The following is a 25519-nucleotide window of genomic DNA, read 5'->3' as shown; positions in this document are numbered from 1 at the left end:
CCATCGGGCCCAGCCCTGGAACGTGGGATGTGCCCCACTGACCATTCCAGAGGCACCGGCAGGAAGCCCCTCACCTAGAAACGCGGAGGGGGAGACAGTCCCGTTGCTCCTGGAGACCATGACGCTGATGCCCGTTTCCACAAAGGGTACGGAGAAGTCCACCACCTCCGAGCGCTCCTCGTTGATGGTGAGTGAGCCCACGGCCATGACCGCCCGCTGGTAGACCACCTGCAGGCAGGACAGAGAGCACCGTTGACCCCCCTGGGGTCCCACACTCGGCGAGGACCAAGGACTGCTGCCCCGGGAGGAAGGCCCACTTACTTCCCCGATCATGCCGTTCCACACGTTGTTCACTTTCTTGCCGTGCTTCCCATTGGTCACCAGGTAGAGGTCATAGGTGAACTTCACGGTCCTGGAGAGCTTCTTGAGGATGTCAATGCAGAAGCCCTTGCAGCACTTCTTGACGTTCATTCCCTCATTGGTTGAGTTGCTGTTGGGAGAAACAACAGGCACACAGCCTGTGAGCCCTGGGAAATCTGCCCCCTGGCCTTCTTGCTACCTCCTTCAGATCGGAAACGGGGGTTGCAAAGGAGGGAGTGACTTTGGGAGGGACGGATGGGGAAATGCCAGGGACAGAAAACAGACGGTGCTGAACTGTCATCAAAATGAGCTGTGGCGACCCTTCATTCAGGGAGGTTATCCTCCCTGCTAAATTCTTCTGCCTAGGTGTCTGCTCTCTGCAAGACGCGGGCACCTGGGATGCGGATGTGGGCGGCAGAGTTAGGGCAGGTCAGGGCGAGTGTGGCCACACAGAGCCATAGAGGAGCAGGACCTTCTGCTGCTGGTTCCCATCCTCACTGGTGTGTGTGTGTGTGTGTGTGTGTGTGTGTGTGTGTGTGTGTATGCACATACAATGGCTGTGGCCTACCTACGTGGACCCCCAAGGAATGCCCATGCAACCCCCTTGAAATTCCCTTCCATGCCCCGGCCCCCAATCCCCTTCCACGCCCCAGCCCCAGAGTCTAGGCAGGTTGGTCTGCGAAACAGACATGGAAAAGGGGAGTCATGGCTTTGGGGTGAAAACGTCCAGCGTGGCCAGTTGGGGGACATGGCTGTGCAGGGCAGAGCCCGGATCAGCCCTTAGACCTCTGGGAGACTTGGGAAGTCTCATCCCTTTAGAGTCGGGAGGACTCGTGTATTAGCTGAGAAGGTCGAGAGAAGCAGGATGGTGGGGAAGATTCTGGGGCACAGAAATCAGCGCCCAGACCCCCCATGCTTAGACGAATATTTAATTTCATCTCATCTTACCAAGCCTCTGCAGTCTGGGCACCCTGGGCACTCGGGGTCCTCCCACAGAAAATTGAGGGGCCCTAGTGCCTTGACTCCCCTAGAGGAAAAGGTCTGACTTCATGGGTCCTGGCCTACTGCTGGGCTTGCTTTTCAGAAGACCCCGAGACCCCAGAGTGTTTTCCCTGGGTGACGTTAACTAAACACACACACACACACACACACACACACACACACACACACACACGGACGGAGACTGATGGAAAATCCATAAGGAACAAATGGGCCCATCCCCAGGGTGTTGCCATTAGAAAAGTAAGTGGACAAAATGCCAAATGAGCCCCTTTGTATGTGTTCATATGTGGTACATTAGGAAGCAAGGATGGGGAGTGGACAGTGACTGTGAAAGCAAACCACAGGGCTCTGGCCACAGAGCCAAGGTCACGGGAGTGGGTGAGGTGGCGGGGGTGGGGGTGGGGTGTCAGGGGGAAATGGTGAGAGACACGGGAAGTGACGTCAGGTTCGTGGTGGAGGGTCTGGGACGGTGGATGGTGGTAGGAAGCAGAGTAACTTTGCACATAAAAACTGTAAAGGATGGTACCTAAATCGTCACTACATCAAATACATTTTTTTTAAATAAAAGAGATGGGGTCGGAGCAACAGTACAGCAGGGAGGATGTTTGCCTTGCACATAGCCGACCCGGGTTCTATTACCAGCATCCCATGGGGTCCCCTGAGCACCGCCAGGAGTAATTCTTGTGTACAGAGCCAGGAGTAACCCCTGTGTATCGCCGGGTATGACCCCAAAAGCAAATAATAAAGAAATAAGTAAAACTGAAAGAGGTGGATGTTATCCAATCCACCGGGATTCATACAGCCACCATTTCAGTGATGTTCAGGACGGTTGAGACTTTGGTCACCCCCAGAGATGCCCCATTCCTACTCTCCCGAGGGGGTCCATTCTTTCCCGGGGCGGGAGGTGGTGGCATTTTCTCCATACAGATGTGTGACTTGGGACTTGGAGCTCTTTTTTTTTGCTCTCAGTTCTGAGACTTCTGATCTTATTTTCCTTAAAAAAAATTTTTTTTTGAGCTTCTAATTTCCAAGACTATTGATGATGACGCGTGCACGTCATTTGACCCCATACCCCTGAGAGATTCGGAAACCCCATTGCCTTCTGGGAGAGGTTTTCAAGCCCTGTGCTCTCCTGCCTGGGGGCCTGGGTGCCCCCCTGCCAGGGGCATTCTCATGGCCCTGAGCAAGGGAGCGGAGGGTACAGAAGCAGAAACAGAACCGTTAACACAACTTGTCCCATTGACTTGAGTCCTCCCCGTCTGTGGGGAGGGGTATGGGCCTTTAGGTCGATATATGCCCTTGGGATCGGGCATGTTGTTCTTACTTGGTGGTAAACCCAGGACCCCGAGCCACAAAACAAAGCCTGGCTTTCCAGAAAGGGGAGGAGACAGCCATGAGACTGTTTCCAAGGAACCTGAGAACCCTCCCTCATTTTATTTTTATTTATTTATTTATTTGCTTTTTGGGTCATACCCAGCGATGCTCAGGGCTTACTCCTGGCTCATGCACTCACGAATTACTCCTGGCGGTGCTCAGGGGACCATATATATATATATATATATATATATATATATATATATATATATATATGCGATGCTAGGAATTGAACCTGGGTAAGCCACGTGCAAGGCAAACGCCCTCTCCGCTGTGCTATTGCTCTGGCCCAGTTCTCCCATTTTAAAGAAGGCTGGACTCTGGCCACTGCCAGCCAGGCCTGGACAGGAGAGTCCCAGAATACAGCGTACTGGGGTGTCCTCGCTGGGGGCGGGGGAGGGCGTGGTGTCCTCGCTGGGGGAGGGGGGGAGGGGCACCCACTCGGGCACCCACTAGGGGCTCCAGGCTTCCAGGCTCATGCTCCTGGCTTTGCACCAGCCTCTTGGCTGGCCTGTAGCTCCCTGACAAGTGCCCGTCACCTCTCCTCACCTCTCCTGACCCACTGGGGCTCTGCCATCTCCAAACTCACCCAGCAGGGCTGGAAGGCAGCTAACTATGCCACCTTCCCGGGTGCATCCCTGCTCCACCTTTGGCTGCCTTAAGCTTACCTGGGGGAGCTGGTGGGTCCCCCCCGACCCTCCCCCTCCTGCCTAGGCCCTTCTGTCTGTTTCCTGCTCTGCTTGCCCTTGCCTGACACGCAGCCCGGCTGGTTTCCCGCTCACCCTCTAGCACACCATCAGTGCCAAAGGCGCTCTCGCTGACCCATTCATCCTGGATGCCAACGCCAACGGGGGCTGAGAATTCTCAGCTGGCCGATCATTACTTATTGAGTAATCTAGCCAGCACTTCAGTTCCAACGAGACTGCTCATTGATAAAAAAAAAAAAAAAGAAAGAAAGAAAAGGAAGAAGGAAAGAAAGCATTGATAAAAAAAAAGAAAGAAAAGGAAGAAAGAAGGAAAGAAAGAAGGAAGGAAAGAAAGAAAATCTCCACGTCCAGGCCTCCTAATATGTGTATCGATCCTGTTTTTTTTTTTTCTTTTTGGGTCACACCTGGTGATGCTCAGGGGTTAGTCCTGGCTCATGCACTCAGGAATTACTCGGGGGACCTTATGGGATGCTGGGAACCGAACCCGGGTCAGCCGCGTGCAAGGCAAATGCCCTACCCACTGTGCTATTGCTCCAGTCTGTCGATGTTTTTTTTTTAAAAAAACACACAATCATCTTGATCCCATGTGCTGAGCTCTGAAGCTCTACACGGCGTCTAAGGATGACCAAGGCCAGGACGGGCAAAGAAGCCTTCGAGTGCCCCATCTGCCTGGCCATACTCTGTGTGGACCATCGGGACTGGGCTTGCCTGGGGTGCCAAGCCCCGTCCCCTCCTCCGCTCACACTCTTGCTCCAGACAGAAGGAGCCTCATCTAGGCGGGTGTCCGTGTTAGCGAGAGGATGCTCTGGACCCCGAGTCCACGTCTTCCCCCACTCCCAGCCTCTCAAACCGCCACTGTTGTGGGGATGGGGTCTGGCAGGCTCGAGGTGGCCTGAGCCTTCCTAAACAGGGTCCATGTCTCTGAGAAGCTGTCTCTGAGCTCTGCATCCAAGGACACAGTTAAGCAGAGGGTCAGCTTCCGAGGGTGCTTGCAGACCGGCACCCTCCAGGCTGGCACCCGGCTCTCCCATCTCCTGGCCCACAGAGCAAGAACCATGCGCCAGGGGCCGGCAAAGCCCCCAGCCCACCCCCAGTCCATGAGGGGTCCGAAGGGAAGAATACTTGGGTCCGGGAGCTGTGGCAGGAGGGAGAAGCATGCAGATTTGGGAAGTGGGTGCAGAAGGCGGGAAGGGACCGTTAAGAATAGGGCAGGTGGGGCCGGAGCGATAGGACAGCGGGGAGGGCGTTTGACTTGTAAGCAGTCAACCTGGGTTCGATTCCCAGAATCCCATAGGGTCCTTCAAGCACCACCAGGAGTTAATTCCTAAGTGTAGAGCCAGGAGGAACCCCTGAGCATCGATGGGTGTGACTCCCCCCAAAAAAGAAAGGATAGGGCAGGTGCTGTCAACTGCTAGTGATGACTGTTTCCCAGTTGGGTTCTGTCCTCACTGGGGACACGATGCCTCGCTGAGGGGGTAAGGGCTGAGGGGAAGCTTTTTTCCTTCCTTCCTTCCTTCCTTCCTTCCTTCCTTCCTTCCCTCCTTCCCTCCTTTCTTTCTTTCTTTCTTTCTTTCTTTCTTTCATTTTTCTTTTTCATCCCCAAGAAAAGGACGGGGGAGCTCATGCCAGCTGCTGGGGAGCTGAGGAACCAGAGCCGGCCCCCACCAGCACTCACAAGCCAGGCGGGGCACGGGTGCCCCCCATCCCCCCGGGTGGCAAGAAAGGCAGAGGGTGTTTGCCAGCTTTGAACCTTGGGGGATCATCCAGGAGACGAAAGGAGACGAAAGACGCAGGGGTGAGCGCGAGGGAGCATCCAGGAAACTAAAAGATAAAGCACTGAGGCCTTCAGGGCAGGCCGGGAGACAGGGCAGGGCCGAGGTGCTGGCCTTGCCCATGGCTGACCTGGGCTGGACCCCTGGCACTGCACAGGGTGCCCTGGGGCCTTTCCAGGAGTGACCGTGAACACACGACTGGCCAGGTGTGACACCCAAGTCCTGCTGAGTGTGGTCCCTCCCTCCGCAAATAAAATCAAGCTGAAAAAGAGAGACCAGAGAAGTAGGGGGACTCAGTGTAAGGAGGAAGAGCACGGTCCCGTGTAGACAGGACGGTGTTGGGAACAAGGCCGTGTAGACCACACCTGTCTGAGCCCCTCTCTCGCTTGTTGGCAGCTGGGCTTGAACTGGCTCCTTAAGCTGCCGCTCACTTGGCCTCTGTCACAATCCAACCTCGATCCAACATCCTTCAGAAGACGCTGCGGAGTTCCTAAGGCCTCACCGCAGGGCCTGGACGCCAGCGGCCGCCCCGGGCCTGGCGTCCCCCCTGCCCTCCTTTCTGCCCCCTCCCCGCCCCACCCCTGCCCACCCGCCCGGACTCACTTGATCCTGACGAACTTGCGGCAGGGCACCGTGTTCCTGACGCAGGTCTCGGTGAGCGGGTCGATGTCTTCCACGATGACGAACGGGGCCTCCTCCAGGGTGACAATGCTCAGGTGGTTGTCGTCGGGCTCGCAGTCCGAGAAGGACTTGTAGCGCGGCCACACGGCATGCCTCAGGCTCAAGCTCTGGTTCTCCCACTTGCCCACCTGCACCGGGACGACACAAACACAACGCGTGGGCTCGGGGGAACGGCCCCGGGGAGCCCGGCACGGGGTGAGGGGGAATGAACCAGCCCCGGGACACGGAGGATGGCAATGCAGGTCTGGGACACGGTCACACACGGCGTTCTGGCTGGGCCACGTCACGCGGGACGCTCTCTCTCTCTCTCTCACGGGTGGGCGGGAAAGGGACCTTTGGATCTCCTTCCCCCTGCCCCGACGGGACTCTGAGACGACGCCACACCCGGCCACAGAGATGATGCCACACCCAGCCACCATCTACTGAAGCTCCCACAGGGCCATGATCCAGAGACGCACAAACAAACCTGAACCTCGAACCCAAGCAACTTGCTGCAGTGATCTCTTCAGACTCTAATTCTTAAAATATTAGACTTCCTTGAGCACGCAGCCTCTCTCGTGGCCACGTGACGTTATATCGTATCCGTAACAAGCAACACAAAACACATTGTCTAGCATCACCTTTCGACAGGTATGAGTGCTGGTGGGACTGGTCTCGAAATATTGAAGGTAACCAGCATAGAGAAAGAGAGCATGGCGCAAATTGTCTGCCACACAGGCAGGGGGAGGTGTGGAATGGTTTTTTTTCTGGGGGGGGGTGGGGATACTGGGAATTCTGGTGGTGGAAAACGTGCACTGGTGAAGGGATGGGTGTTTGATGACTGTATGATCGAAGCTCAAACATGGAAGTCTTGTTACTGTACCTCGCGGTGAATCAATAAAAGAATTAAAAATTAAAGACCTTTGGAGGCAGTGAACCATAGCCAGAGGCGACGGGACCTGAGAAGTGACCTGCAGGACAGAACTGACCAATGGTGGGGGACAGAGGGAAGACCCCAAGACCATGGTGGAGGGGACCGGACATTTTGGGGAGGCATGGGGGGATAGAACGTTTCTCACACACACACACACACACACACACACACACACACACACAGAGTTATGCGTTCAGAGTATTGTCAACCACGGCCTTTCCAGGACAAAAGGAAAAGAACAAGAATGACGAGGTGATGGGAAGCCATCCCTGGCACGTACCCAGGCTGATGAACTCAGCAGCATTGGCCCGGGCCCTGGGTTTCTCCCCAGGACACTCTGACACCCAGCCTCACCCACCGCAGTGGTGGAAACACTCTTCCCCGTGGCCAGGGCCCCCGCAGACGCATCTCATCTGTGAGACGGACATGTCCCTCCCTCGCCAAGTTGTGACGGGGACAATACAGAGTCATTAGGGAACAGCAGGAGGCACGGCTGGACAGACGCCGAGCAGAGGCTCTTTTTTCATATTTTATTTTGTTTTTAGGGGTAAGAGACCACGGAAGGGAGAAAGTATTTTTTAAAGGAGAGAGGATTACCCCACAGCTGTGGCCTTGGAACCGTGTGGGCCCAGCACCACAGACACACGACTGCCCTAGGAAGAGGGACAAACCACGGTATGCCCGAGGGACCCTTGGGAAGGACGTGGGGGAGACCTCATCCTGCCAAAGCCCAGCATCTGGACCCCCACACCCCACAGCCGCCACCCTGCCAGCCACCCACATGCACTGCTTCAAGACAGATCTGCGCAGAGGCCAAAACCAACCAATAATTCTAGGTATACCAGTTTTCAGGCTGAAAACACTGAGGTCTTCTCCAGGGCCTCTCGGAGTAGGGGCGGGCAACCTCCCCCCATCTCCAAACCCGGCAGCCACACCCACATCCTGCAGCCATGTAAACCCCAGATCTACAGCTCCGGAAGGTCCTGGAATGCACGGCCACGAGGCAACTCCCAGTCCCACCATCCCCACAGCCCAGTAGGAGCACGGCAAATTAGACGGGCAAAGTGTCCTGGGAGCCAATGACGCTCCCGAAGCGTGAACAATAACCCCGGCTCAGCTAGCCAGGAACAGCTCAGGAAAGCCCCACACAAGGACTCAGCAAGATCTCTGTCTTCACAAATTTTTTTGACTGAAGTATTTTTGTTTTCTGATAATGCAACTAACCATTCAGTTTTAAGCCACGTAAAATCCTAGTGTGCTTGTTAAGGGGGGCAGGCTTAAAAAGATTTTTTTTAAAAGGGGGGGGCAGGCTTGGGGGTGGGAAACTGGGGACAGGGGTGTGGGACGGGGGGGTAGGGGGAGGTAGGGACAGTGGATGCCCGAGAGAACTGCATTGTGGGTGACCTTATGTGCCACAGTGTTTAAAGAAAGTAAAAAAATAAATCAAAGGTAAAGAAGGGGGGCACTTCAGGGATGGGCAGAGCTGGTTCAAGGCAGCAGGTAAGGAAACAAGGAGCCCCATTTGGAGCCGGAAAAACAAAGGCGAAAACAAAGATGCTGCTTCAAGAACACGGCCAGAGGGGAAACTCCCACTAGGCAGAGAGCAGGGCCTGTCCACCCAGGACCCCCTCGCTCCCTGTCTCCCTCTCTTCTCCCTCCATCTCTCCTTACCACCCCCCCCCCCTCCACGGGCATCATGTCTACAGTGCAGATACTCAGAGGCCACTGTGTGTGGTCCTTTCCCTGCTGCCGGCCGCATCTCCCATTCACACTCTCTGATGCTCTCACTGTAATGGTGTCACCTCTGAGCACTTCTGTGTCCACAGAAAAGGTCCCAGTGCCCCCCCCCCCCCCGGGATCCTCCCCCTGCCCCTGAATCCTGCTGGGTGCAACCAGCCTCCTAAGCCGACGGTCTGGGGGATGGAGGCCCGGAGGTCACGGAAGACTCTCACAGCAGGTGGCAGCGAGCAACCCTGTCCCTTAGTCCCCGAGGCCTCTTCCCAGGGCCTCCTTCCTGCTGTCCCAGTTCCCGGTGACCTCACAGCACAGGCCAGCGAGTGGAACCTGCAGGACATCGAAGGCCGGGCCCCAGTCCTGGCACGTTGGGGGGGAGGCAGGAGCCCCAATCCACAGCTGACTCAGAGACATGGGGACAGGAGGGAGTCACAGGCCCATGCTTCTCTCTGCAACTCTCTCCCTCCTGGCCTGTCAGCAAGCACCCAAGGGCCAGCTGCCGAGGGCTGGAAGAAGCCTGGGAGAAGGCCGGGAAAACTCGATAGGGTGCCCAGGGTGCCGTGGGAACAGCCCAGATCCTGGGGGCCAAGCTGGATGAATCCTCAGGACTCCCCTGAGATCCTCGGTGCTGTGACACACACACACACACACACACACACACACACACACATGTACACTCACACACACTCAAAGACACACTCACGCACACTCACACACACACACAAGTGCTCAGACACTCTCACACACACACACACACACACACACACACACACACACACACATACACGGTCATGGTCCTCCCGTCCTTCATCGATTTGCTCGAGTGGGCCCAGTAACATCTCCATCATAAGACTTGTGACTGTGTTTGGCATATCGAGTACAACACACATACACAAGGTCATCTTTACGGTTTGATCTCCCAGGGTGGGCAGAGCAGACGGTCCTCACATCCCCTCTCAGTTGCCTGTTTCTAAGTCTCAAGCCAATGTCAGGACAGGCTGAGCTGAGCAGAATCATTCACTCCCCAAAGACAAGTGGCCACGAGGGCCCCAGCTGTGCTAGACCCGTGCAGACTGGTGTGCTCTGTCACCGACACAGAGGTCTCACTCGAACCGGTAAGGCAGAACCGAGTCCAACAGTCCCACAAGAAGACACACACTGCCAATAGGAAGTAGGGCCGGGGTGGGCAGGGACCTGTAGGAGGCTGGCCGGGGGTGAGGGGAGGGGCACTTAGGCTGGGGGAGGGAACTCCAGGGTTGTGGCTGGGCTGGGGTGGCAGTCAGGAGGGGCCCAGGACGTAGCACATCTAGACATGGGTCTGCCCATGGCCTCGCTGCTGTAAGGAAAGAGGAAATCATGCATTTGGTGAGGCCTTGCGTGGGCCTGGAGGGCGTGAGGTGAGCTACCTGGCTGACCTCACAGCTCCGTGCTCTAAAGAGACAAAAACCAGGGAACAGCACCATGGCCAACAGGGCCCTGACTGCAGGACTGCACCCCCTCTCCCCCCATGGTCCCCAGCCACGTAAGCTCCCCAGGGAACTTGACGGGTGCCAGGCGGCCCTACTCTGACCCTGGAGTGCTTCCTTGACCAAAGTCACAGGGCACCCATGAAGACACGCCCACTTCCAAGTCCCCTCAACCTGCCTTCCAAGATATGGGCCGTTTTTACATTTCAGAAGATGACATCCAGCTGCACTTTCACTCTCTACGTTCGGATTTCCTTTCGTGGTCTAGAGGCTAAATCTCAACGTTGCTCGCCCATTTCCGGCACTCAGGGAACAAGACCCCTGGCGGGAGCGAGGCACGGCCAGCCCAGGGAAGCCTCCCCCGCCTGTGTGCTGGGATCGAGGCACCAGGGTGGGAGGCATGTGTGGCTCCCCTGGGCTTCTTAGAGGTCGACAGGACTGCAGCTGCCCCCAACCCCGGCCCATTCTCTCTCTCACGAGGCACTGTAAGACTGTAACACAGTCCTCCCATTGTTCATCGATTTGCTCGAGCGGGCACCAGTCGCGTCTCCAATGTGAGACTTGTTGTTACTGTGTTTGGCATATCAAATATGCCACGGGGAGCTTGCCAGGCTCTGCCGTGCGGGCGGGATACTCTCGGTAGCTTGCCAGGCTCTCCGAGAGGGACGGAGGAATCGAACCCGGGTTGGTCGCGTGCAAGGCAAAAGCCCTACCCACTGTGCTATCACTCCAGCATATGAGGCACAGACGGAAGCAGCGCAGGGTTCCTGATTCCATGAGCTCGGGCTCAGTTGGCGCCACTGTTCTCAGGTCATGTCCCCTCTGAGGACTGCAGTGCCCTGGATGGACGAGGAAGGCCGTTATTTCACCCCCACCCACCGTTGGGAGGGGATGTGGTGATGATGGCAACACCCTCCAAGCTCAGAGCCTGCTGGCATGCAGTGCATTCTCCAGACGGGGAACAATCGTCACTCAACTCCAGCTCTCTGGGGAGGAGGGGGGCTTCTGTGGAAGCCGTGCCAGCCTCTGACACAGAGGCCAGAGCTGGGGTCAGGACGTGCCCTTGACCTTGGGCCCAATGCTTGGGTCTCAGTTTCCTCTGAATCCAGCACAAGGAGGTAGAACTGCACGGTCCCTGAAGTCTTCCAGGCTCAAGGCACTGCATGAAAAACAGGAAGCTCGCTCTCCCAGATGGACCCTGATGTAAAGAGGAAGCTGGGGGAGCCGGCACACCCACCGACTTGCCGTTTTGTTCTTCCCAAGTTTTTTCCGAGTTGAATCAACACAGCGCTGTAAGGTTCTAGAGTTTTGGCTGCGTGCCACTATAAACCACACACGCACACACACCTGCAGTGCCCAAATTGACCCCCTTTCTTCCCAAGAGGCCCACTGCCCCTTCCCGCTTCCTTTCTGGAAACCAGTCACTGGTCACAGACCCTAAAATTCTTTGTTCTGTTCAGTTCGTTTGTTGTTTTTGTTGCTCTGTGAACCACAGGCAAGTGCCATCACATGAGTGTTTCTCTGTCTCCAGCTCTCGTTCCAGAGCACGAAACCGTCCCGTCCAGCCAGGACGCTGCCTGCCCCACGGCTGACACAGGGCAGAGCGGCCCATGCCTGGGAAAAGGCAGCAGAGACCAGAGCACGAAAGACATGCCCGAACACCAAGTCCTATGACCCGAGGAGAATGAGTGACTTCCACAGATGCTGGCAGTTCTTCCCGGCTGGCCACAGCCAGCAGAACCCGCCTCTGATGCATCGTTAAAGCTGCCCCTTCCCCCGTCCTCACACTTGGCCAAGTGTGACCTCGACTTGGCCAACCCCCGGGAAGCCGGTGACGACGACAAGGCCAACACTCACCCCCAGGTGGGCCTTGCACCTCGCTTCTGGGATCAGCGCTTCAGGTTTTTCACGTCTCACTGGATTCAACCCTCAAAGCACCCCGAGGAGGTGGGCAGAGGAGATGGGGGTGCCCGGGGAGGGAGGGGCTGCCAGGATGCCCCGGGGCCGTGCCACTTTTAGGCCCTTGAATCTTTGGGGCCACCGTGATAGAACGCCAGGGAGGGCGTTTGCCTTGCATGCGGCTCACCCAGGTTCCATCCTCAGCACCCCATCTGGTCCCCCGGGACCACTAAGAATTATCCCCAAGCACCACTGGGGGTGGCTCTATACCCCACCCCACCCCCCACAAATCAATTCCTCCAGGGCTAAAAACAGAGTATGGACGTTTCCACTTTTCCTGGATGAGAAATGAAGAAGATGACGAGGGTATGGGGTGGAGCAACCAAATCTCCCCGGCTCGGAGTGGGGCTGCCGACCCATTGAGCTTATTTGGAAATAAGGGCAGAGATGTGAGTGGATGGCTTGGCTGGGGTTGGAGTGTGGGAGAAGGTAGAGAGCAGGGGAGCACTTTGCACAGAGCAAAAACGCTGGCAAATACTCCTTAGCACAGATGACCTGAGTCAGAAACTCCAGCAGGGTGAATCCCAGGGCAGGCTGGAAGCCTTCACCCCGCCCCTCCCCAAGAGAGCACTGATTATTCTCATCGGAATAAAGGCGTCACGCACGGGTTTGACACCCCCTTGTCAGTGCCCCGACACCACAGAAGAGCCAGGGGGTTGGCCATGAGGACCCAGGAGGGGCCCGGGGCCAGTGGGGTTGGGGTGCTCGGAGTGGGGGATCAGCGGACGAGAAACCTGCATGAAATGTGAGCGCTCGTCAGCGATCATGTGTCAACACAGGCTCGGCACTTGTGACACAGACGCCCCATTAGTGCCAGATATTAATAGCCAGACAGACTGGGCGGGAAGGGTGGAGGAGGGCGGGTTGTGCACGTCACACTTTTGAAATTTTTTTTTTCTGTCAATCTCCAGCTACTCCAAAATAAAGAGCTTCTTTTAATTTTTCCTCCAAGAGAGGGAATGATTTTTTAAACCACTGTAAAGGTATTTCTTCCCTGGGACAGAGAGCGGTTGCTCATCCAGGGACCGGTCCTGGGGGCGGGGGGTGGGTGCTGGCCCAACTGCTCCTGGCCCACTGCCTTCATGTCTTCATCTGAGAAATGGGTTGATGATATCACCACTAACGATGAGCTTATTTAGTGCAAAGAAAGGACACGGGGTACTCAGTCCAGGGAGGGCTCGGTGCTACTGTGTTGCGATTGTTTAACCAATGACACAAAATGAAACACCTTTAGAAGCCCAGAGCAACAGTACAGTGGGGAGGGCGCTTGCCTTGTACTCAGCTGACCCAGGTTCGATCCCCAGCATCCCACAGGGTCTTCTGAACACCACCAGGGGTGATCCCTGAGTGCAGAGCCAGGTGAAACCCCTGTGCATCGGGGGTGTGACCCAGAAAACAAAAGAAGGGAAAAATGAAGATAAACTGACATGGGCTGGAGCGATAGCACAGCGGGTAGGGCGTTCGCCTTACAAGCGGCCAACATGGCCGACCCGAGTTCGATTCCTCCGCCCCTCTCGGAGAGCCCGGCAAGCTACCGAGAGTATTCGATATGCCAGACACAGTAACAACAAAGTCTCCAATGGAGACGTTACTGGGCCCGCTTGAGCAAATCGACGATCAACGGGAGGGCCTTTACCTTTACCTTTTAAACTGACATGAAGGACATGTGACCTAATGATTGGCTGGGGGGATACATATGACCTAGTGATTGACTGAGGGGATAGATACGACCAAGTGATTGGTCGGAGGAACGCATGTGACCTAAGCTGAGCCAATGATCATTGTCCCTGGGACTTTGGCTTGGATAGGGCAGTTCTCAGAAGAACCAGGAGTGACCAAGTGAAGCGAGCTGTAAAGTCGAGATGGTCTTGCTGGAGCTCTTAGGACAACAAAAGTTGACATTCTCAGATACTCGTTTGGACACCCGCGTAGCACAGTTTAGTTCTTAGAACTCCCCGCACATAAGGAATAAATTGGTGTGAGCACATGATCGTCATCTCTATTATAAATTAAAAAAATTTTTTTTCAAACAGTCGCTCACTCACACAAATAGGCTGCAGGGAAGGAGAGAAAAAAATCCTTACCTTCAAAACAAACTGAATTTCAGTGATAAACCTTTGAGTGTTTTCAGCAAATACGCTGAAGTTTTGAGGACAAAGAAAATTAATTGACCTCTGATGGCAGGAAGTGATTTTGCCAAGAGAAATATAAAAGGGGGAAAATTAACTTTGAAATGATTTTTGTATCCATTCTTATTAATAAATTTTCAATAGAGCACTTAAGAAAAAAAAAAGCGAGTGCTCTCCTAGAAATCGTTTTGTGAAAGGCACTGCTGACTTATCAAGATCGCCGGCCAGTATATGCTCAGAGCAGAGATGTTTCATCTCCAGAAACTTCCTCAAGCTACTCTTCACCCCTTCCTGACTGGACCAATTCAGATAAACGTCACAGAGGCTTCCAGAAGCTGGAAGGAAGCAGGTCAAAAGATGTACCTGCGACCCTCTCCCCCCCTGAGATCTGAGCAGCGGAACTTGGCCTTTTCCTGAAATGTTCCCAAGAGATGATCCCCCCTCCTCCTCCTCTCTGGCTTTTGAGGCCCCCAGAAATTTCACTTTCCTCCATCAGAGGTCAATTAATTTTCTCTGTCCTCAAAACTTCAGTGTATTTTCTGAAAACACTCAAAGGTTTATCACTGAAATTCAGTTTGCTTTGAAAGTAAAAGTTCTTTTTTCCCTCCTTCCCTACAGCCTACCTGTGTGAGTGAGCGACTGTTTGAGAAAAATATATTTTTTAATTTATAATCGAGATGAAGATCATGTGCTCACACCAATTTATTCCTTATGTGCGGGGAGTTCTAAGAATTAAACTATGCTACGCGGGTGTCCAAACGAGTATCTGAGAATGTCAGCTTTTGTTGTCCTAAGAGCTCCAGCAAGACCATCTCGACTTTACAGCTCACTTCACTTGGTCATTCCTAGTTCTTCTGAGAACTGCCCTATCCAAAGACATCTAGAAATTTCCCTAAGAAATCTCTACCTACCCTCACCCGAGATCGAGCCTGACTCTCAGTTTTCCACGACCCCCGCCGCCTCGTGGATCAAAACCAGACTCCCCATTGCATGGAAGAGCGGCACCCCCAACTCCACTCCCTCCTGTCACTTCCACATCCCGTCTCACCTCACACAACCACATGTACGCATCTGCCTTAGAACCCCCCTCACTCACAGTGACGCCTTCTCGGCATGAGGAGGACACACACTCAGGCAGAGAGAAGAAGGCGCAAACACACCAGACATCTCTCTCTCTCTCTCTCTCTCTCTCTCTCTCTCTCTCACACACACACACACACACACACACACACACATGCTAACTCCCCAACTCACAATACACACAGGCATGCATCCCCATCCACACCCACAGGTACATCAACACACGCACCATTCCCACACACACATACTCCCAGCACAGCACACAGATGTTGACCCGGAAGAAGGGCACAGACCCTCCTGGAATGCAGATGCCCCTGCCCCGTCTGATGCCTTCACCCCCAAACCCCTCTCCTTTCCATTGCTGCCAATCCAGACGAGACCCATTTTTCCCCCAGTCCGGCTCACACGCCACTTCTCCCAGAGTGCCTGATTCTTGGGCAGGAATTAATTTGTGGGGTGGGGGGTTTGGATCAACAGGAGAGCGGGTAGGATGTTTGCCTTGCACGCAGCAGACCTCCTAGGTTTGACCCCAGCTCCCCATGTGGCTCCCTGGCTCACCCCTGCCAGAAGGAAGCCCTGAGCACGTCACCGTGTGGCCCCCAAACAAAACAAAAAGAGATTTTGGTATTTTCAGGACTTCTAGAACATTCTCTCCCCCGTCATGAGTTCCTTCTTTCCTTGATTCCTGCGTGGAGCACACAGGCGTTTGTTCCAGGCTCTGCAGAGGCTTGAGGTTCTCTGATCTCCAGTCTGACTGTCTGGGCTGGTAGAAGCCACAGGGGAGATCAGGGCCTGCCCAGCTGTGGCTGGGCACTTCCTTCTTGCTGCAGGAGGAACCAGAAGATACTTTTTGGAACAAGCGCGCTCTACCCAGGCGTCGGGCTCAGCGCTGGTGGCTTTCATGAGTGTTAGATTGGAATCTGGCAGTGTGCTCAGGGCAAGGAGGTATGTAGCTGTGGGGATTGTTAAGAGTTTTGTTTTTTTTAATTTTTTCCCACCACGCTCTCCTGACTCTGTGCAGAGAAAGGGTTTGGTCAAGAGGTTCCAAGCGATGGCTGAGGAGGCCTCGGGGGTCTGAGGCCACTGAGGTGGTGCTGGATGGCCTCAAGGGGGGAGAATCAGAGGAACTTCGTGGCAAAGGCTGTGTGGGGGCAGGGGGTGGTGGCGGGGGGCGGGGAAAACCCCTGTGTGCTTGGGTGACCCACTGCCCCTTCCATATCCGCCCCGGCCCACCCACTATGTGGTCCCGTCACCCTGTGGATACTTGCTGAGTCCAAAGCCGTGCTCGAGCGGCCTCCCTTCTGCTTTTATTAGGAGGAAAGTCGCCTATTTCCTCTGAGCCTCTCCTCGGAGACGAGACAATAAGGATGGCAAAATTAAAAAACAGGAGAGGAGATTTATTAAAGCTGACGACGGCGGAAGCCGGGTCCACGCTGTCCCGGCTCCAGCCCGGCTGCACCCCCCACCCCAACCCCCACCCTGGTGAGCTCAGTGGGAAGTTTCATAACCCAAGCCGGGCCTTGGGACCCAGACAAGCCCTTCACGTGTGCACAGCGCCAGGGAACGCTTCACTCGGCCTCCAGCCGGCAGCTCACTCCTGGGCCGCAGGAAACACCAAGGAATCGAGAACGGGCAGCTGGGGGCCCAGCTTTCTCCTGAACTAGAAACTCTCCCGGAAGGAAGCTCCGGCCAACTGGACGTCCCTCTGGAGTGTGAAGAGCCGCGTGGGCCACACGGCTGCATGCAACCCAGCCCCAGAGAGGCTGGGAACGGTGTTTTCACAGGCGGTACAGCTGCACGCAGGGCACTGCTGGAAAGCGAGAGCAGAATCCAGTAAGGCTGACCCTGACACCAGTTAAACTGGGTTGTTCCATCTGGAGCACTTGGCTGTGGAGGTCAGTGAGGTTTTTTTCTTCTTTCACAAATCACAAATCATCCTGTTAATCGTCGATTGCCTCGAGCAGGCCCCAGTAATGTCTCCTTCATCCTAGCCCTGAGATTATATTCAAGGCTCTTTAGGAGAATGAGACCCATCATTGTTACTGGTATTTGGCATATTGGGTACGCCATGGGGAGTTTGCCAGACTCTGCCGGGTGGGCAGGCTACATTCAGTAACCTGCCAGTTTGTCCAAAGTAGGAATGAGATGACAAGATGTCATAATTTTTTCTTTAAAAAATTTTTTTTCCCTGTTTGGGAGCCATGCCCAACAATGCTTAATTACTCCTGGCTCTGTGCTCAGGGGAGCATCATGGGAGTCAGGGACAAAGCAAGCATTCTGCCTGCCATATGCGATCACTCTGACACTCCCTTACCTTTCATCACTTAAAATTTCTTTTTCTTCTGCTTTGTGGTTCGAAGGCCACACCCGGCAATTCTCAGGGCCTCGTTCGTCCTGGCTCTGCGCTCTGCTCAAGGATCACTCCTGGTGGAGCTTGGAGGGCTGAGGGTGGTGGGGGGCAGCAGGCATACGCGGGGCTGAGAGTGGAACCGGAATCAGCCACACGCAAGGTAAGCATCTTAACCCCTCTACTATCTCTCTGGCCCTTCAAAAAATATTTTTTTCCTGCTTTTTGCAGTTTAGGGTCTAAGGACCCCGACACTCATGTTTGCCTGATAAAGCGAAGATCTGCTGAAACCTGGCATCACCCTGGCACCCCAAGCTTTCTCCTGGGTCGTGGGCTGGAACTTTTAGAACGCAAAGTGCTGAGGGACCCCTGCATTTCCTCACCTAGTTCCATGCCACACTTCAGTGAGACCATCTTGTGCTTATCCTTCCTTGTCTGGCTTTCTTCATTCAACATAGGACTTTCCAGTCTCACCCACGTCGCTGCTACCTGCAGGATTTCATCATTCCTTAGGACTGCGTAGTATTCCACTGTGTCTACACACCAGCCCTTCACAACCCACTGACCTGCTCTTGTTAGAGATCTAGGTTCTAAATCTAAGGATGCCTCGACCACCTTTGGTCCCAAAGTACAGGGAGGAGGGACCAAAGCAGATGGTCCAGCGGGTAGGACATTTGTTTTTGCATGCACCCGACCCCAGTTGGATCCCCAGCATCCGATAGGGTCCCCCAAGCACCACCAGGAATAATTCCTGAGTGCTGAGCCAGGAAGAACCCCTGAGCATCGCAGGGTGTGGCCCCAAAAAGCCAAACAAACAAACAAGCAAGCAAACAAACAAACAAAAAACAGGGGCTGGAGCGATAGCATAGCTGGTAGGGCATTTGCCTTGCACACAACCCGGGTTTGATTCCCAGCATCCCATAGGGTCCCCTGAGCATCTCAGGAGTTAATTCTTGAGAACATGAGCCAGGAGTAGTCCCTGTGCATCCACCCACCCGGTGTGACCCAAAAAGCAAGCAAACAAACAAACAAAAAACAAAGTATGGGGAGGAGAAGGGAAGAAAATGAGTGGAGGGTGGTGGCGATGGGGGAAGGGTGGGGGAGCAGGGACAGGTGACGAGGGGCAAGACCCATCAGTGGCCTTAAGGAATGGCAGAGCTGGAGAGCCAAACCACAGAGTCAACCATACTGATGTCCTGAGGCCCAAACTTGAATAACAGAACTTAGGAAGGGGTTTTTATAAAATCCAGCTCCCCGACGAGAACAGTGCAGTCTCCTGCCCCCGCGCCTGACTGTCCTCGCCGCCGGGGACCCTTGGAGGGAAGTGGGTTGAGCTTTCCTCCCCGCCCCGACCAGGGCTCTGGCAGCGGAAGACCTCCAGGACCAGCCACCACCATGCTGAGACCACTCTCCGCACACATGAAGGTACTGGCAGAGGGACAAAGCCACGCGGGTTCCGGGGCCGAGATCTCCAAGCCTACTCGGATTTGGGCCGAGCATCCTCCACCCAGATCCTCCAAACTCCAGTAGGCGGGGGTCACACCCACCAACTGGCCCCCTGGTGCCGTGTAATCCCATCAGTGGCCAAGACTCAGAGACTATAAAAACCAGTTCCTGGAACCGCGCGGCCGCATTTGCGGCCGCACAACATCTCATTATAACATCTTATTATCTCATTCCTACTTTGGACAAACTAGCAGGCTACCGAATGTAATCTGCCCACACGGCAGAGCCTGGCAAACTCCCCATGGCATACCCAATATGCCAAATACCAGTGACAATGATGGGTCTCATTCTCCTAAAGAGCCTTGAATATAATCTCAGGGCTAGGATGAAGGAGACGTTACTGGGGCCTGCTCGAGGCAATCGACGATTAACAGGATGATTTGTGATTTGTGATTGTGAGGAAGGGGCGCTGTGGGCAGGGGGGATGGGCGGCGGGCATGGTGACGGCGCTTCCTCTATCCAAAACCCAATGGCCCAGTGAGGAAGGGCTCTGTAAATCACGGTGCTTAACTGGACTAAAATTCGGGGGGAAACATGGAAATGCTGGGGCACGGCAGAGCTCCAGCTACCGTTTTCCCAAGGCCCTGGAGGGGGCATCGGCGTCACGGCAGAATCTCAAGCTGAGCTTGGCCTGCGTTAAGTGCCAGCATCCTTGGCAGGGACTGTCTTGGAGGCAGGGAGAACTCAGGACCTCCCCCAGGGTGCCCGACTGAGCGCACATGGACCCCCGTTCTGCAATGTCTGAAGCCCAGGGGGAGGCCGGGGGTGTGGCTTCTAAGTGGGCTCCGGGGTCACTGTGTTCTGGGAGCTGAGGGCCCCCGACTGCGAGAGGCATCTGGAGGCGTCTCCCTTGGGCTCCCCCGGGATCCGAATCAGCCTACGAGGAGGACGAAAACCTCAGAGCTTGGGTTACTTACGTAACCCGTGGCAACTGCTGGCAGATCTAAATGAGTTTAATCAGCTATTAGAGCCTTAATTAAATCCCTCTCAGTTGAAATTTCAGAATTGCCTAATTGTCTCTCTGCTCGCATCAGGGCAGTGGCTCCGTCTCTTTGCCCCTGCCGATAATAAACGGCTCCACGGATAATCTAATATCTTTGGGGCGACAGCTTCAGCTGTCTCGGAACCGGACACGGGTCTGGAAATTTCTGGAGGCGCGTCCGGGTGGCCGTTATTCCCGTGGCCGGCCCACGTGCCCCTGCCTTCACCCCCCTCGGCAGCCTGGTCCTCGCCGGCTTGTCCCGCCTCCCGCCGCAAAGCAAAAGTCGCCAAGTTCTTCAGAAGTTCATTTATAACCTCCAGGGCTCCGGCCCGCCTCTGTTCCCAGGTTCCCCCCGGGGGACAGAGACAAGTTCTCTTTGGTTTATTTTTAATCCTCCTCGTCCTCTTAAAAGGGATGCGTCCGGGTAATTAGCCAAACAGTTTTAGCTTCTTCTCTCTCTCTCTCCTTTGGTTCCATATTGGAAAGGGTGCAACGTCAGACTTGAAAGAAAGGGGGAAAAAAATCAGCAAAAGGAAAAAATATAAATCAAAAGGCGCTCTCCCTGTCTTCGCCACCAATTAGGGTTCCTGCACACGCTTGGGAGTCTTTCCTTGTGTGACTTCTACACTGAAATAAATCACGATGACGAAGGCCTAAAAAATGAGCCTGATGTCGGCATGCGCTGTGGCGGCCCCTTTGGGCTTTCTCCCACCCCGCCCTCAGCAGCCTCCTCCAATGGCTGGGGAAACTGAGCCAAAGTCATGTGACTGAGACCAAAGGCCAACCCAGGGCACCTGCATTGGAGTCGAGGCCAATCGCTCAACATGGGCAGCCACGCCTGGCCATGGCCTGTGTCTTTCTTTCCTCGGTGGCCCTGAAAACGCTTCCTGCAGCCCAGCGGCGGGCGGGTGGCCGGGTACAGCCGTCCCCTGGGCGTTTTGGCTGATCCCCAGTGTGGGGAAGAAACCATCCTTGCTCAAGTGGGAATTGGCGGGCCACTGGGGCGGGGTGCCGAGACTCTCCCTGTGGGTGCCTTCACCGGGCTGCTGTGACCCAGCCCTGGGACACTCCCTCTTCCTGCCCGGCAGCCTGGACGTGAGCCATGAGGGCCTTGAGGAGGCGACTTGGGGTCCCGCGTGGCGGGGCGAGCCCCCTTCAAGGCTGACCAAGAATCCCACTGGCGGAAGGTCTGCAAGCGCGTTTCTGGGAGAGTCGGGAATGGAAGAAGGGAGCTCTGGAAGGTGGCGGGGGCTGGGCCAGGAGTGTCCTGCCGGCTGGTGGCCCTCCTCGGCATGCAGGGACCGCGCCTGCCTCTCGAGCACCTGCACGAGGGCGGGGGTTCGCCCTTCACCCTCCTCTCTACCTTTTCTAGGTAAATTTCAAAGATCAGCGTGGGTGTCGCAGTGCTGAGAAATAAAATGCCATCTGCAATCTGGCAGAGTAAATAGTTCTTTTTTTATTTTTTTTCCCCTCTTTTCTTTTTTTTTGAGTTTTACCTGGATGGCATTTAGCTGTTTTTGTTCCTTCCACCAGTGTTTGAATGCACAGGCCGGGAGTTTTTCCGAGCTCCCCGGGGGCCAAGGTGGGGTGACTAACCCCCTCACCCCAGCCTGGAAAAATGCAATTCCCCCGCCCCCCGCTGGGGAGCAGGGAGCAGCGAGATTATGCTATTATGCTTGCTCAGACTGGAGCCCCAAATGCTTCCGGGACATGTCATTTTTAAACATGTCATGTTTAAACATTTTTTAAACACCTGGAAAAGGAGAATGGGGTGCGGGGCGGGGGGCGGGGGGGATCAGGAACCCAATTCCATGGGGTCATTGGTGTAATCCCAGGAGAGGAAACTGCACAGAAGCCAGAGATCTGGGAGGGGCATTGGGCTCAACAGGAGGGAAGGCGCCGGCGAAAGAACACCCTCAACTCAGCATTATGTAAAAAAAATAAAAAATAAAAGAGAGCCAATTCCATTTGGATCTCAGTCGCCCCTGAACGTTCAAAGTTAACCTCATTGACAGCATCTGCCGAGTTTTAAAATAAGGTTATAAGTCCTGGGGGGATTGATCACTCGCAAGAGCGCTTCATCCCCTTGCCCGGGAAAAGTTATTGGGTTCTGCGAGCTGCCGAGTTCGGAACTTGGTGTCAGGTCTCCGAGGGGCATTTGTTCTTCCGAATCTGGGGCAAAGTGAGACATTTAAATCTTTGAGATGGACGCGCTCCTCCTGGCAAATGAAAGGGCCAGCCGGGGGTTGGTGCCCGGGGCCCCGCTGGTGATTACAAAGGCACCAACCAAGGTGCTGGCACCCGGGCAAAGCCGTCCCAGGGATGAAACGCGCCTGGCTTGGAATTTCAATCCTCCCTAAGGAAGGCGGCGTTTGGACGGCGGCTCCCAGGCTCTGCCCTCTCTGCTTTGCTTCAGGCTGGCCCGAGTCTGGATGCTTTCGTTTGGAATAAGTACTAAGGAATACTAAAGCCCACAGAAGATCCGACGGTGAGAAGACACGGGAAGCCCACCCAGAGTTCAGCCCAGGCTCAGGAATGCGGCGAGGGGTGGGGGAGAGGCCAGGCCCCCTGGGCTGGGTCAGATGTCGCTTGCAATGTCCCCAAATGCTAATCCCACCTGGCCTGCCAAGTTCACGCAAAACGTTGGCCCTGTACCCGTCACCACCAGGCATCTGCACATCAGGTCTGGCGCCTCGCCTGGGCACTGGGAGGGCAGGAGATTTGGGGTTCCAGGCACTGGGAGGGCAGGAGATTTGGGGTTCCAGGCACTGGGAGGGCAGGAGATTTGGGGTGCCAGGCTTGCTGCCCTTCTCTCCCGCCCCGCGTAGCTGCCTCCTCAGGGAGCTCAGAGCCTGTGGAAAGGAGGCAGAGCACCCGGGCTCAGTCCCCCGGGATGTGGATGCGAGACGTCACCTTAAACTGAAGCTCCTCCCACGTCGCCAGCAACAGCCAAAGGCAGACTCCCCAGGGGCGCCTTCTCCATTGGGACCCATAGGCAGAAGCTGTTTTCTAGGCTCTCTTTGTCACTGGGGTGGGGTGGGGGACACACACCATTCTCTGGAGCTGAGTTCATTGGATCGATCACTGCGCGCCCACAAGGCACCAGGCATCTTTCAAGCACAAGAGTTTTGGGGCCTGAGACGTCACAGACGGTGATTTCCTCCCTAAAGGCACAGAACCAAGCACCTGCCCCCCACCACACACACACACACACATCAACACAAATACATGCACACACACGCATACACATAGGAACGCACACACAAATGCAGGCACACAAGCACACACACAGGAACACAGACACGAATGCACACACACGTGCACACATGAGTGTATGCATACACAAGCACGCACATGCACACCCATGTACACACACATGAATGCATGCATACACAAGCACACACACACACGCACACATACACGCACGCACACGCACAAACAAGCGTGCACCGGCACACATACGCAGACACGCGGGCATACACAAGAATGCACACACACACACACAAGCACACACATGCACACATATGCATATACCCACGTGCGCACACACACATACACATACGCACACATGCACACAGTGTGGCCTGCAGACCTGAAGAGTCACCGGCTGCACTCAGTGCAGTGCCTGGCCTAAGGTCCTGTATCTAAGGTCGGAGCTGTTGGCAGGGCAAGAAATACAACGAGGAGTCGAGCCGGAAGGCAGCAGGGGGAGTCGGAAAATGGGATGAGCAAAAGGGGTGTCCAGGGCTTTCCCGGCCGAGTGGAGAGAGGAGCAGAACGCGGAAGCGGAGTCTGACCGATCCCCCCCACCCGGCCCCCGGGAATTAGGAGGCGGCCCAACTGCCAAGCCACAAACCAGATAAAGCAGATGAGGGGGACAGGGAGAGAGATAGGTTGGGGCAGGGGTCCGGAGGCCCGGAGCGGGCACGCGGAACCCGGCTCTCCTCTGAGCTCACTGGCCATGGGCTTTGCATCTTCTCCCCGGGGCATCTCTCACTCCCCGGGTGGGTTTCAAGCAAACCAGTCAACACAGAGTCGTGCCAGGATCTCCCCGTGACCCCTGTCCACACGGTCAGGTCTCCTCTGGCCTTGGGTGCTGAGGAGCATGTGAACTCTGGAGTGACCGGAAGCCCCGGCCCCTCACGGATGAGCTCAGTCACCGTGAGTTTCCTTCCCGGGGCCTCCATCTATCTGCAAGAACTGCGTGACCAGAGGCCCGAGCTCCTTCTGCCCTGCAGTTCCTGCTCATCCCCAGGAACTTGATTATTCCATCTGGGGGTCTTGAGGGATGGTGTGAAACACCTCCCAGACCCCTCCTGGAAGGGCCTCACCCACATCCTTAACCCCGCCAATGCTCCACTCTCTGTCCCAAACTGGAGAGCGAGGCGCCCGTCGGATTGAACCTGGAGGGACAGGCGCAGGGGAGCCGCACTTCCTATTTTCCCCTCTAGGGGGAGACAGACCCGCGCCCCCTCCCTGCCTTCTCTCAGAGGAGCCTTGGTACCACCCATTAATGCAATTCTGGGCGCGGCCACCCGCTGGCCAGGAGCAGCGTGGCCTCAGCTTAGTTCCATCCATAAATCCAGCAGCCTGGCACTTATTTTTAAATTCTGTTTGCGGGTCTGAAGTTCTGCACAATTAATGCATGCCAGTAACTTCTTAACTCTAGAAATGCAACCTGAGCTTTCTGGTGGTCCCACGCCCCCCAAAAAGGAGGGGAGGGGGCAACCTCATGACTGGACCTGATGGTGCTCAACTGGCTGAGGGACCGTAAAGAAAAGGTCTCGAAAAGAGGAATTCCAGGTAACAGACACCTCGAAGCAGCATCTCGTCGTGATATTATTATCTGGGTAAGAAAGAGGATGAGGAGCCCCCCCCCCACCCCCCGAGATTTTGGAGCCCATTACGGGATATGCACCGCCGCTTACTACCTCATCGCACTTGACCTTCACGGCCGACTCAGAGAAAGGCGCCTGAGAGAGGCTGTCACCATTTTTCAGTGTTCTAAATGAACGCTCACTCATGCAACCTGGCCAAGAACAGAGAACAAACCGGGACTAAGCCATGTGGAAGGTGGCATGTGTGGGAGTTCCTCCTGCGAGAACAACGCTACAGACCTGGAGCCCGGCATCTCGAGGAAAGGAGAGCGCCTGAGGAAGCGTCCAGAAATAGGAAGGAAGGAAGGAAGGAAGGAAGGAAGGAAGGAAGGAAGGAAGGAAGGAGGGAGGGAGGGAGGGAGGGAGGGAGGGAGGGAGGGAGGGAGGGAGGGAGGGAATGAAGGGAGGGAGGGAGGGAGGAAGGGAGGAAGGGAGGGAGGGAGGGAGGAAGGAAGGGAAGGAATGAAGGGAGGAGGGAGGGAGGGAGGAAGGGAGGGAGGAAGGGAGGGAGGGAGGGAGGAAAGAAGGGAAGGAATGAAGGGAGGGAGGGAGGGAGGGAGGGAGGGAGGGAAGGAATGGAGGGAGGAGGGAGGGAGGGAGGGAGGGAGGGAGGGAGGGAGGAAGGGAGGG

General features: G+C 55.4%; 1 protein-coding gene across 1 annotated transcript in view; it reads right to left on the bottom strand.

Annotated features, from left to right (window-relative positions):
- GRIN2A (glutamate ionotropic receptor NMDA type subunit 2A) overlaps positions 1–25519 on the bottom strand; it is a 291832-nt gene that overhangs the window by 55840 nt on the left and 210473 nt on the right. The window contains exons 6-8 of the mRNA XM_056107403.1: positions 5819–6024; positions 322–490; positions 75–228 (exon numbers count right to left, since the gene is read on the bottom strand). Coding sequence (XP_055963378.1) covers positions 75–228; positions 322–490; positions 5819–6024 — 529 coding nt within the window. The remainder of the gene's footprint in view (positions 1–74; positions 229–321; positions 491–5818; positions 6025–25519) is intronic.

This window comes from Sorex fumeus, unplaced genomic scaffold, assembly GCF_029834395.1.
Source record: "Sorex fumeus unplaced genomic scaffold, SorFum_2.1 ptg000165l, whole genome shotgun sequence".
In the NCBI taxonomy this organism is placed as follows: domain Eukaryota; kingdom Metazoa; phylum Chordata; class Mammalia; order Eulipotyphla; family Soricidae; genus Sorex; species Sorex fumeus.
The sequence above is the reverse complement of the archived record's forward strand: the minus strand, read 5'-3'. Positions and strand labels throughout refer to the sequence as shown.